This window comes from Sorex araneus, chromosome X (assembly GCF_027595985.1).
Source record: "Sorex araneus isolate mSorAra2 chromosome X, mSorAra2.pri, whole genome shotgun sequence".
Lineage (NCBI taxonomy): Eukaryota > Metazoa > Chordata > Mammalia > Eulipotyphla > Soricidae > Sorex > Sorex araneus.
This window is the reverse complement of record NC_073313.1, coordinates 153,928,316-153,942,495: the sequence shown is the minus strand read 5'-3', so window position 1 is coordinate 153,942,495 and position 14,180 is coordinate 153,928,316. Positions and strand designations below refer to the sequence as shown.

The 14,180-nt window shown below is 47.0% G+C and overlaps 1 gene segment (V, D, J or C); it reads left to right on the top strand.

The window, feature by feature from the left end:
* The first annotated feature begins 6,298 nt into the window (after positions 1–6,298).
* On the top strand, positions 6,299–9,830 carry LOC129399802 (immunoglobulin heavy variable 3-23-like). The segment is given in 3 exon segments: positions 6,299–6,344; positions 6,445–6,755; positions 9,786–9,830. Coding segments are annotated over 3 exon segments (402 nt in total).
* The last annotated feature ends 4,350 nt before the right edge of the window (positions 9,831–14,180 follow it).

Genomic DNA, 14,180 nt, shown 5'->3' with positions numbered 1-14,180 from the left:
TACAGATTTTTATATATGTATATTAATATGTACATATAATTATATTTAACACTAAGATGGGGTGCCTTCTACTTTAAACCCATCAAATGAGGTGTGCTACTCTTGGTATATTGGTGGGGTAAAGTGTGACATGTCCAGGGACAGACTGGCTCTTGAGTGAGGCCCGTCAAGCATGTGGAGAGTGGCTTTGAGCACGGTGGCCATGAGTTCTAGACAGTCTCGGCTGCTGCGGATGGATCAGTTTAGACTGAAGGGGCTTCACCTGGCCCCCTTTTGTGTTGCCCAGAATGAAACAACCATTGCCAGGAGTAATTCTTGAGTGCAAAGCTAAGAGTTACCACCAAGCATCACCAGGTGTGGCCTCAGAACAACAAAAAAATAATAAACAAAATTTAAACAGAAATTTCTTATTAACTATGTAGTTGGCAAACAGTTATCAGATCCAACTATCATAATTTCCTATGGAAAGAAATGAGTACTGGGAACGGTAGTTTTCATTTGGATATTATTTTAGAGAGAGATTGATATGAAACAAATTAAGTAAGATTATAATTATAGCATAGCAGGTAGGGCGTTTGCCTTTCACCCCGCCGACACAGGTTCGATTCCTCCGCCCCTCTCGGAGAGCCTGGCAAGCTACCGAGAGTATCTCGCCCTCACAGCAGAGCCTGGCAAGCTACTCGTGGCGTATTCAATATGCCAAAACAGTAACAAAAAGTCTTACAATGGGGACTATACTAGTGCCTGCTCGAGCAAAACAGTGAGCAATGAGATGATAGTGATAGAGTGATAAATGGTGGGTATATTAAAAAAATAAACATAAACAATGCAAACTTTTTCATTAGCAACTTGAAGTTCAAATGATTGTGATTATTTTAACTTGACTAAGACAGATTAATAAAATAAGTAAGGAGCCCTCCTATGACCTGTTTCCATGTGCTTCATTGGCAAGTGCTCAATCCACCAGGCAGGCTGTGTGAGTTCAATTCCCCAATGAGACAAGGAGATCCAAGGTTAAAAAATTTTCCCCTTATAACAGGCTGAGTAACCTCATGCAAATCCCTCTCAGGCTCTGAGTTCAAATGTACTCTGGGCTGTGGAGCTCACAGCTGTCTCCTCACTCAGGGCTGAGTCTCTGGGGAAGGCAGAGCTGTGGTCAAGAAGAAGATGATTCTGTGGGGTCTTCTCCTCTGCCTGGTGACAGCCCCCCTGGGTGAGTGTCCCAGATGTGGCAGGGTCTAGGGGAGGGAGTGACTCAGGGACTGACAGTGACTGATTCTCTTTGTCCCCAGGTGTCCTGTCCCAGGTGCAGCTGCAGGAGTCGGGCCCAGGACTGGTGGCCCCCTCCCAGACCCTCACCCTCACCTGCTCTGTCTCCGGATTCTCCATCACAGCCAATTATTACTGCTGGCACTATGTTGGGATGGAAATAATTACTACAGTCCATCCCTCAAGAGCCGCATCTCCATCACCAAAGACACGAACAGGAACCAGTTCTCCCTGCAGCTGAGCTCAGTGACCCCCGAGGACACAGCTGTGTATTACTGTGCTAGAGAGAATCACAGTGAGGGGAAGTCAGGGTTAGCCCAGACACAAACCTGCTGAGACAGGCTGGGCTGCAGGGGTCTCCAGGGCCACCAGAGGGCGCTCAGGACTGAAAGGGGCACAGGGACCAGGAGGGGGTCAGGCCCACAAAGGGAATCCTAGCAGCATAGTTACTAACCCACACTGTACTCAGAGTGACCGCGGGGTCACACAGGGTCCCTGTCCTGCCATCACTCACTCTTAGGACAGGTCTATTCTCAAAGCTCACTCCTGTACACTCCCCCTGCAGGGCCTTCAGGAAGGGTCCCAGTTACTCACTAGTGTCTAAGGTCAGGAAGATGCTGTGGGCATCACAACTGAATTGGATTAAAGTAAAACACTGATTCTGGTAGCTATAATGCTCATTGATTACCAATAAAAATATCATCTGAAAAACACACATCAACGATGATTAATTAATCACATGCTGTGCCCTGTGCACGCGGGGAACCAGGAAATCAGGTGATCAATTTCTTCTCACTCTGCACCCTGAGACCCAGTGCACCCATGCTGCGAACCCCAGACAGAGGGAGATGAGCTGAGATGTCCAGAAGGAGGCAGGAATAACGTTCATTCCTGCTGCATCTGATTTCAGTCTGTTTGGAACCTGAAGGGCCCGGATAGTGTCACACTTTCTTGAGAAGAAAATATACAGCCCTTTGGACCCTGCTGTGGAGCGAGCATGATGGAAGAGCCCAAGGAAGCGCCCTTGGACTCCAAGCAGCCCACTGAACTAATTCCGGCACGGGATCGGAGAACCCACAGCGGGCTGAAACAGTGGAAACCGGGCATCCCCCAATTCTTTTAACCTCTCTCTCTCAACCCCTTCCTCCCGAGCACAGCGCAGGGTCCGCGGCTTTCTGAGCGCAAAATGGAGATGTCGAGCCTCTCTCTAGGTTTCTCCATCTTATGAGCACCATAAAAGGGTAAAAGTTTGTAGTGATGTTATTTCTGGTTGTACTTTCCCTGGACTTTATACAGAAACCCAAAACTAATGTCATCTTAGCATCAGCAATATGTAATGGTTCCTTTTTAATGGGTCGGACTTTTGTGGGAGATCCTAACAACAATAGTAAGTCTGTTGCTGAAATATTGAAGACAATCAAAGTGGTAGCCATCTCTCTAGACTGAACTAAGCTATATCCCCACTCTGGCTGAGAAGAAATTTTCTTCTTTCTCGGGAAGAAATGCGGCATGGCGTCAACCATAGTGTAATGTCCATTAAGCAAACAGACCTGGTGGCGTGGGAATGGGATATAAGGGGAAAAATTATGTACATGGAACAGTGGGACGCTGGTGGAATCTCGAGCTGGAGCCAATACCAGCGCAAGACCTTCGGTTCCAGAAACTGCTTGCAGACACTCTACTAGTCTATCAACTAAGCCAGAGCCCCACGCCTGCTGATGACGGGAAATAACCATCCTTTTCGGTTTTTTTTCCCTTTGTCAGGCAGCGTGGCGATTACTAAACAGGCGTGAACTCGGTGGCGCGGGGCAAAGGGGAAAAAGAAAAGTTATGTAACAAACAGCGGGACTTAATATCTCTATATTCTTAGCAATGGAGAACTATCAAATGCCTCCTTGGCAATAGGACTGTCTTTTTCTTTTTTGGGGAAAACCCCAACAACGGTAGTGAGTTGTGTGTTGAAACATGGAATGTAATCGAGATAAGGCGTAAACGAAGTGAAACTTATCACTTACAAGGGTGGGGACTGGGGAGGTGGGAGGGGGCGGCAGGTATACTGGGGGGGTTGGTGATGGAAGATGGACACTGGTGAAGGGAAGGGTGTTTGAGTATTGTATAACTGACATCATCCTGAGAACTATGTAACCCTCCACATGGTGATTCAATAAAATTTAAAAAAAAAAAAGAAAAGTGGAGTTCATGTCCAATTCAATTAGCTTAACTAATGCCTAAATAAATAGCAGTACTCTTACATTAAATAAAAAAAAGAAAATATACAGATAATATTCAAAGACACTGAATTCAAAGACATTATAAGAAGCTGTATTTCTGTTCACAGACATTTGTCATTCAAATTTTCATAAGATGTCAAATTCCCAGCCGATATTCCAGGATATTTATCCTTAGTGGGACTTGGAAATTCTACTGGCCGATGAATTGCCCATAGTAATCTACTGACAGTGACATTTATTTCCACAAGTTAATTTTTTCTTTTTTAGCAATTCTGTCTTTGTACTGTGGCCCTTTGCTCTCCCTTTGCAGGACTTCCCCAGGCGGCCCTTTCTCTGTAAACCAGACTTACTCTAAGGTCTCTGTGAGCTGTGAGGGCACAGCTCTGTGAGGTCACTCAGGCATGAGTGACCTCCACATGGAAGCAGGAAGGATTCCCTTCTCCATGGGCTGTCTCTGAACACACCCCTGTGGGGAAACTGGTGTGAATCAGTCTGGGCTCATTTCCCAGTGCTCACATTCCTGTCCCCGATGGTTCTGAAAACTTGCTTCTCTATCCATTGGGCGGAATTGGGGAATCTGAAGGACCCCCCAGAACACAGGAGTGGGCTGCAGGGGCGCAGCCGACCACCAGAGGGCACTCGGAAGCCACCTCGGAAAAGGCCTCAGCCCCACCAGGGGCAAAGACGGTCACCATGTACTGGAAGCTCACACGTGCCAATATTCTGTCACAACACAGAGACACTCAGCCCCATCACCCCACCAACTCCCATCCATGTCCAGTTCCAGCGTCTTTCCCAGGACCCTTCCCCATCGCTCCCAGAGCAGCTCCACTTTCAGTGACACCCTCACACTCCCAACCCCCTCCCTGTGGTCTGTCCTCCCTGTCCCCAACACTCACCTCACCAGGCCCCCAGGACTCCAACGCCTGGCAGGGGGAGTATTAATCCGTACTTTCCTGTTTGTTATTATTTTCATAGCTTTCTGCTTATACTCATGTGAGATATAAAACAGTGTTTCCTCATTTTTCTCCCTCCTTCTCTAAGACTTGTGTGACCTATTTTATACGTCCAGGACTGAGAATAATCCAAGATGACATTTGATCTGAGTAAAAACCCACAATATATCCCTAGAGGAGAAGGCTATTGAGAGTGAATCTCTGTCTTCACACCCTACACACACAGTTACACAAAGAGGAAGCACTGCAGAGAGCATGAGGGAGAGGTGAGGCATCAGTGGAAGAATGACATGGGCCAAGGGGAAACACTGGGGTGAGGGGTTCATCCAATGTTTCAGGTGTGACGATCACTGCACCAGTGTCCATTATGTCATCACTCATGAAATATTACTGATCTATAATCAGTATTCTGTTTAGGTCATGGCCTGTTGTAAGTTTTATTATTTATCAAATGCTTACATGGTAAGAAGGAGAGAGGGAGCCAAATTTACTGTGAAGAGTCACACTCCATGCACCTCCATGCACCCTGATCTCCAACATACTCCAGGATAGCACAAGTTTAGAATAAACAAAATTTGTTCTCATTACAAGGGGAAAGTTCTTGACAGTTGTCTAGCCCATATTTTATGTTGTTGGTTTTGTATTCTTGTTCGTTTGATTTTGCTTTTTGGGCCAATCCAAGAGATATTCAAGGGTTTTTCCTGGATCTGTACTCAGGAATTACTCTTGAATGTGCCTGTGGAACCACATGGAATATAGGGAATCGAACCTGGGTCGGCCATGTGCAAGGCAAGTGCTCTATCACTGTACTATCTCCCAGTCATTGATTTGGTTGTGTTATTTGTGACATTCTTGGTATACTCCTGACTCTGTGCTCAGGGGACACCTCTTTTGAGGGCATGGGAAACCATGTGAAGGGCAGGGGTCAATCTGATTGACCACATGCAGGGAAGGAACCGTCCCTTCTGCTGCCTCTTCATCTCTAATTACTGGGGACCAAACCTGGTGAACAAGGACCAAACGTGGGATGCTCTATTAACAGACAGACAGACTGAAGAGAGAAAGGGTGTTGCTCAGGGGACTAATACCCTAGTGTACTGAGAGCTCCAAAAGCCCAACACATTGAGAGTTGTTGCTTAGAACCAGGAATTGTCAGGAGAATGACATCCTCAGGTCAATTTTCTTAACTTAGTCTGTCTGAGCTTAGCTCTTACACATCCAAGGGCCTTAGGTAATCGAGACAAATACCTTTGACCCCAGAGTTGTTTCCTCTGGGAGAAAGAACAAAGACAGCTGACACAAGAGCTTGCTTCAGTGGATTTCTAGACTTGAGCGTTCTGTTATCTGGTCATTCTGACTTTCCTGTGATTCGATTTTAACCCTTGCTTTCCAAAACATTGGCAATAGTGAGTGGCTCAGTGGATTCCTTTTCTGTAGATAGTGGGACCAATTCTTAAAATGTATTTTAAGTATATTGTAAAAATAATTTAAACTTTAATGTGTCATACTATATCATGAAATAGAAATAATAATGTACACATTACAGGATTTATATAAAATAAATATTAAAAACATCAATTAAATTGGTTATCACATAATAATTGCATACTGGTATAGCAGAATTTCTGAATCTTTTCCTTGTCACAGGCACCCACAGAACCCCCCACCTGCTCTGGAATCCTCCCTTCTCTCTACAAGTTCAAAGATAACATTTTATAGAGGAGGAGGACATGCAAATAAGACTCTCCACAGTGATGAAAACAGCCCAGCCCAGCCTCAGCTCCTGGAGAGGAGTCAGTTCAGGGTTCCCAGGGGCTCCATCCTGACTCAGACAGAACCAACATGGTGTGTGGGCTGAGCTGGCTTCTCCTGGTGGCTGTGTTAGGAGGTAACTAATGGGCGACAGAGAGACGGAGCATGGGAGAGGTGGAGAGGCAGATCCTCTGTGTGAGGAGAATTTCCTGACCAGGATGTCTTTGTGTTTGCAGGGATCCAGTGTGAGGTGCAGCTGGTGGAGTCTGGGGGAAGCTTGGTGAAGCCTGGGGGATCCCTGAGACTCTCCTATGCAGCCTCTGGATTCAATTCTGGCAGCTATAAAATGGGCTGGGTCCGCCAGGCTCCAGGAAAGGGCCTACAGTGGGTCTCAAGCATAAATAGTAGTGGTGCTAGAACATACTACGCCGACTCTGTGAAAGGCCGATTCACCATCTCCAGAGACAACAGCAAGAACACGCTCTCTTTGCAAATGAGCAGCCTGAGGGAGGAGGACACGGCCCTGTACTACTGTGCGAGACACACAGTGAGGGGAAGGCGCTGTGGGCCCAGACACAAACCACCTGAAGGAGGAAGCAGGGTAACCTTCAGGGGCGCAGGTCCCCAGAAGGCTCTGAGGACTCGCCCCTGAGGAAACGTTGCTCATGACCAGATGAATCATCTTTCTGTGGAGATCAGGACTGACATGCCCCTCAACTCTCAAAAGACACTAACCCTTCTTGTGGATTGTGGCTGAGTCCTCCATCCCCACTGTGGGCAGTAACCACTTTATCAAACTCTCTCCTTCCTGATGAAAAGTTTCCATGATCCTTGACTTCCCTGCGGCCTGTGGCTCACATTATTCCTTGTAGAAATTAACATAACCCTGCAGGGATTATCACGGTCTCCTGGTAGGAGTCACTTGGTCAGAAAGAGGAATCCTGGCATCCACTCAGCGGTGTGCTGGCTCCTTCCTTCTGCTCTCAGACACATACTCTGTGCCCACTGACCTCTATCCTCTGACCTACACCCAGGTGGCTTCTACCTGGTCACACTCCACCTGGGATTCCTGCTCTGGGACGGGCTGACTCTCACCCCCATCTACTCACTAAGTGGACATTCAGGTTTTCCCATCCCCTGTCCACCCCTCAGCCCTTGTAGAGGAGAGACCAGGTCCTGTGACACGGGCAGCACTGACCCCTCCACAGCGAGACAAGAGGCAGGACCCAGAGCATTGATGCTCTCCCTGAGCCCCCACTCTCCCAACACCCCCAGATACACCACACCTCAGAGCCCAGAGACCCTCCTTACACTGAGGCTCCATATGGAGACCATTGCAGATGTGACTCTTAATGATTTTGTCATTGTGGTTCCACTCAATTTCTGGTCTGCCCTTCCAAGGCAGAAACTTGGGGAGTAAAATCTGTTTTCCTCTATCCCCTCACATGCTGACCCCCTGAAGCAGCTCTCCTGGTCTGCGACCTTCCAAATTCACCTCTTTAACATCACAAGTGCACCATTAGTTCTTTACTAGGGAACTCGAAGTTCCTTAAAAATCATAACTATAAGTTAATTATAAACCATATTTATTTTTCCTTTTTGGGGGGTCACACCCATCGAGGCACAGGGGTTACTCCTGGCTCTGCACTCAGGAATTACTCCTGGCAGTGCTCACAGGACCATATGGGATGCTGGGAATCGAACCAGGGTTGGTCACGTGCAAGGCAAACACCCTACCCACTGTGCTATTGCTTCAGCCCTGAAAATGATAATATTTTAATTGTTCTACATCTCAAGGAGTGAAACAGCCACAACATGAGTAAAGAACATTGGGAAAAAGAAAAAGAAATATATTTAATATAATTAGGTGAAAATAAAACAAAAATTGTTAATCTAGAGTCAAAATTGGTGTGTAAAACTTTCATAATCTTTGGGTGTGATATATTCATAATATTGGTGTGTGAAAATTTTTGATAAATTTAATTAAGTGTCCTGTAGGTCTTGGTAAAGCAGCTTTAGGAAATATTCCCAACATTCCGCAGGCACTCCAGCATCCTTCCTGAGGTCTGGGGGCCCAGCTCCCCTGGAAACTGCTGACTGTGGAGAGTACAGAGACAGCGCAGGTGGGTCAGGTCTGTGAGGATTCACTGTCCCGGCCTGCAGGAGCTCTGGAACAGGACACCTGGGGACAGACACAGTGAGTCACGTGCTTATACACGAGAGTGTATATGAATCCTATAGCCACCTGGTACCTGGGTGTGATGTCATCCATCTCAATCCTCACATTGTCTGAGTTGGTGTTTGTGTGTCTCTGTGTCTAACTTAGCAGAATTTTGTAGACCCTGCTGAGTGTGTAGATTGTGATCCTTCATGGTGACTTTTTAAACATCAAATTTTAGAGCATATTTTCTGGCCCCTTAGATTTAACTCAACCCTCAGATGCTCCATGGAATTAGGAGGTACACATATGTGACACAGCCTGTGTCTAGATTTCCATGCATTTGGGAGGGGGTGGAGAGCCGTGCCTGATGCCGTTCAGAGCCAACACACTTGTACCCTTGTAAAATGTGTGAGTCTGAGCACTAAGACCAGGTTCCAGGAGCAAAAGTTTGTTGGCTCAGGACTATCCAAGATCTCTTATCGGACACCTGATGGCTCTGGATTCCTCAAGGATGAACTCACTAACAGGATCATGAGGTTCATGGACATCTTCTGGGTGCTGAGTTACATATAAGATGGAGCGAATTGAGGTGCCCCTGACCAGGCCTACCACACCAGGAAGGTCACTAGGTGAGGCATCTTCCTTGTCCCTAAATAGATTCAGCACCAGTGAGAAAGAGCAAATCCACCCAAAGAACTGCCTTGAATCTTTCAGAGTGAAGCTGCACGAGGAAAAGGGATTTTCATACAAGGTAAATGACTGAAAAAACACTGTGAAATCTGATTGACATGGATTGGATTCAGCCAACTCAGAATTCACAGGGACAATCACAGTGTCTGTTGCGCCCCTGGATTAGCATTCACAGTGGGAGAACAGGAGCCATCACAGAGGGACACGGTGGGGCAGGGGCCTGTCTACAGGGTAGAGGCCCTGGGGGGCTGGGTTTGGTCATCAGGGACCTGAGACAAGAGACTCTCCTCCCAGCTACCGTTTCCCCTCAGCAATTCCTGTTTCCTGAGACTCCTCAGCACGTTTCCTGTGCTGAAGGAAGAGGCCCGGCTCTGACAGGGCCCCAGGGACAGGCCTGAGTGCTCTGAGCCACAGTCAGCACATTCTCCCAGGGAGCCCACACACCAGTCTCCCCCGGGCCCCCTCCTTTCTCTACAGAGGCTCCCCCATGCAAATCTGCACTCGGGACCCGGGGTTAAAACCACGTTCACACTCACCCCAACTCGGGCTCCCTCTCCCCCTGTTACGGTGTCTGAGATCATGGACCTCGTGGGCAGGAACGAGCATCAGCGCTGGTTCCTCCTCTTTCTGGTGGCAGCTCCCGGATGTGAGTACCCCCTGGACAGGAGTTCCAAGGTGGGCATGGGGCCTCTGAGCCCGTGACTCACTGTGGGTCTCTGTCCACAGGTGTCCTCTCCCAGGTACAGCTGCAGGAACCAGGACCAAGCCTGATGACACCCTCGCAGACTCTGTCCCTCACCTGCTCGGTCTCTAGATTCTCTCTAACCAGCTATGGTGTGAACTGGGTCTGCCAGGCCACTGTCAAGGGGCTGGATTGGATTGTTGTATAGTATATAATGGAAACACAGACTAAAACCCAAGTCTTCAGTCCCGAGTCAGCATCTCCAGGGACACCTCCAAGAACCAAGTTTACCTAAAACTGAGCAACTCAGTAACTGAGGACACAGCCGTGTATTATTGTGCAAGACACACAGTGAGGGCAAGTCCCTGTGAGCCCAGAACAAACCCGCTGAGGGAGACAGAGGAGTTGATTGTGACCACCAGGGGGTGCTCTGCTCCAGGGACTCCAGGGGCTGGATTCTCTCATCAGTGGGAGAGGGGCCTGTTAGGAGGGCGCTTTCTTAACTCTTTTTTCAAAAAATAGCACTGTAGTACTGTTGTTCCGTTGTTCATCGATTTGCTCGAGCGGGCACCAGTAACGTCTCCATAGTGAGACTTGTTTCTGTTTTTGGCATATTGAGTATGCCACAGCTTGCATGAGGGTGAGGAACTCTCAGTAGCTTGCAGGGCTCTCCGAGAGGGATGGAGGAATTGAACCTGCGTTGGCCGTGTGCAAGGCAAATGCCCTACCCGCTGTGCTATCACTTCAGCCTGTTGCAGTATCATCACTTGTCACTCTATCACTGTCATCCCGTTGTTCGTGGATTTACTTGAGCGTGCACCAGTAACCTTTCTATTTCTCTGAGCCCTGAGATTTTAGCAGCTTCTCCTTGCTCATCTTTTCCAATGATTGGAGGCTGTTTCATGGTCAAGGGAATGAGACCTATCGTTACTCTTTTTGGCATATCAAATACCCCATGTGTAGCTTGTCAGGCTCTGCCCATACCAGCGGGATACTCTCAGTAGCTTGCTGAGCTCTCTGACAGGTATGTATATATCTGTTACTGTGTTTGGGATATGAATACGCCACAGGGAACTTCACAGTATCTCTCGTGTGGGCAATAAACTCTCATTCGGTAGCTTGTCAGGTTCTTCAAGAGGGAGAACTATGCTATTAGATGTCTAGAATATATATAGATATTCTTATATATTATATGTATATATAAGACATGCAGCCGCGTGCTTCCAGGAGCTTGATTTTAAATGTTGGCCTTTGGAATTACACGCTGCTGGGGCAGTTTCCGGGTGACTGTCTAGCTACTGGAAAATGGGGAATCTGGGTGGAAGAGACCCATTCCAAATCCAAGCAGCCTTGGAGATCCTGGCCCGGGTCCTGCACACCTGGGCTCCTCTACCAGTCATGCGTGAGGCTCATTCGAACGTGTGAAGAGCGATCTTGAGCATGGCTGTGGCTGGGTTTCAGAGATTTTCAACCTTTGAAATATATAAAACAAAATCAATAAACCAAGTATATAAATTTTAGTTATCATTTCCTGTTCTGGAACAAATTTGTTTCTTCATTTTCCTGTCTAACAGTCCACTAGAGTCTGTTCAATCTCATAAGGTAAAGTGTGGCTGATTTTTCTTCCTAATTAGATCATTTTGTTTCACAGAAAGGAGAGATTGCTCCTGTTACCTTCTTTATTCTCACTGAAGGAACAAAACGACAGTAGTCTGAATCTTGATGCTGAGTGTGGATCCCCACAGACCCCCACACTCTGCTATGGTCCCTGTGCTCAGCCTCTTCTACCCAGTGATCTGAGCCGACCCCTCTCAGGAACCCCACAGTGTGGTTATGATGGAGGGACTATTATTGGATCCTGTCCATCCTGATGCTCTTTTCTCTGTGTAACACAGGTGAATGAGATTGTCTAAATTTGTCCTTCTCCCTCTGATAAATTTCACTTAATCTGATATTCCCTAATTCGATTCATGGTGCACAAAATGTTGCTATTTTGTTTTTTCTTATAACTGCACTGTGTCCCATTGTGTATATATATCACAACTTCTTACCCATGAAACTGTTATTAAGCATTAGAATCATTTCTGTGACCTTGCCTGTATGTCAAATGCCTCAGTGTATGTTTTCTTATAATTTCTTAATTTGATATTTTCACCTCTGGGAGGAGGTATCTAGATTGAATCTGTGAGATATATGAAAACTCTATTTTCACTTTTTAGAGAAATCTCCTAGTGCTTTAATAGACATTAAATCAGACAACATACCAAATTAATGATGAAACACATTCCAAGTCTTGTTTTTTTTTGAGTTTTTGTTTATACAAGTCTGTCTCACTGATTTCTTTCATTGTACTGATTTATAGTTCCCTTGCCTTCTTGCTGTCTTCCTGTAGTACTGGAAGCCCAGTCAGTCACTCACATACCCCAAAGCCACCACCAGTTAAAAAGTTAACTTCATCTCTATTACCCCTTTAAAAATTCTGGATTTCCTGGAGCAACATCTCAAACACGACAGCTCTGATCACACAGGAGTAGCACACCAGATTGGAGATTGGATGGGAGGTAATGTGGAAAGCGTCCAATCTCAATTAACAAGATACAATCACTGAAGGCTTAACCCAGAGAGAGACAGAGACAGAGAGTGCTACAAAGACAGAGACAGAAAGAGGGTGAGAGAGATAGAAAGGGGAGTGAGAGAGAGACTCCTGTGCAAACTCTGGTCAGCAGTTCCTGGATGACCTGGTCACCACGCCCTGGGAAAGGGCTGGACTGTGGCAGGACAATCAACTCCTGACTCTCTGGGAGGGGCTGATTCACCGTCTCCAGAGACTCAGGAACCCTGTGACCTGCCTGCAGGTGAGCAGCCTGAGATCAGGTGACCCCGGGTGTGTGACTGTGCAGGGGACTGTGGGTCAGTCAGGGGAGCCCAGACACCAACTCCGGTGGGGACACGGGAGCGGTTGCAGGGGCGCTGCCGACCATCAGAGGGCACTCAGGAGCCACCTCGAAAAAGACCTCAGCCCAACCAGCGGGCAGAGGGTCATCACATGTGGGGAGAAAGGGACTCTCCTTCCCTGCTGGTGGGAAAGCCAACTGGTTCGGCCCTTTTGGAAAAGGTATGGACACGTCTCAAACAATTAGAAATTGAGCTCCCATTTGACCCAGCAATACCACTGCTGGGAATATGTCCCAGAGTAGCAAAAAAGTAGAATCGAAATGACACCTGCACGTATATGTTCATTGCAGCACTGTTTACAATAGCCAGAATCTGGAAAAAACCTGAGTACCCGAGAACAGATGACTGGTTAAAGAAACTTTGGTACATCTATACAATGGAATACTGTGCAGCTGTTAGAAAAGATGAAGTCATGAAAATTGCATATAGGTGGATCAACATGGAAAGTATCATGTTAAGTGAAATGAGTCAGAATGAAAGGGACAGACATAGAAAGATTGCACTCATCTGTGGAATATAAAGTAACAGAATGGGAGACTAACACCCATGAACAGTAGAGATAAGTACCAGGAGGATTATTCCATAGCTTAGAGGCCGGCCTTGCATGCTGGGGGGAAAGACAGCTCAGATAGAGAAGGGCCCACCAAGTAAAAAGTGCTAGGAGGGCTGCTAGGGATGGGAGATGCGGGCTAAAAGTAGACTATAGACCGATACCTCTACTGCAAACCACAACACCCAAAATTAGAGAGAGCAAAAGGGAATGCCCAGCCACAGAGGCGAGGTGGGGTAGGAGGGACAGGGAAGGGGTGGTGGGAGGGATGCTGGGACCACTGGTGGTGGAAAATGGGCACTGTCGTAGGAATGGGTACTCAACCATTGTATGACTGAAACGCAAGCACGAAAGTTGTAAGTCTGTAACTGTACCTCACAGTTATTCACTAATAATTTTTTAAAGAGGATCATCATGTGTTAGAAGCTCACACATGCCAATATTTGGTCACAACACAGAGACACTCATCCCCCATCTTCCACCCCCCACTCCCATCCATGCCCAGTTCCAGCGTCTTTCCTAGGATACTTCTCCATCGCTCCCAAAGCAGCTCCACTTTCAGTGACCCCCTCACACTCCCAACCCCACCCTGTGGTCTGTCCTCCCTGCCCACAACACTCACCCCACCAGGCCCCCAGGACTTCAATGCCTGACAGGGGGAGTATTAATTGGCACTTTTCTGGTTTATTATTATTTTTATACCTTTTCTTTATATTCATGTAAGATATAGAACAGCTTTTCCTCATTTTTCTCCCTCCTTCTAGGAAGCTCGTGTGACCCATTTTAAAGGTCCAAACTGAGAGTAATCCAAGATGCCTTCAAGCCTGAGTCAAAACTCATAATATATCCCTGGAGTGGAAGGCTATTGAGAGTGAATCTCTGTCATCACACCCTATACACACTTACACAAACAGGAAGCACTGCAGAGAGCATG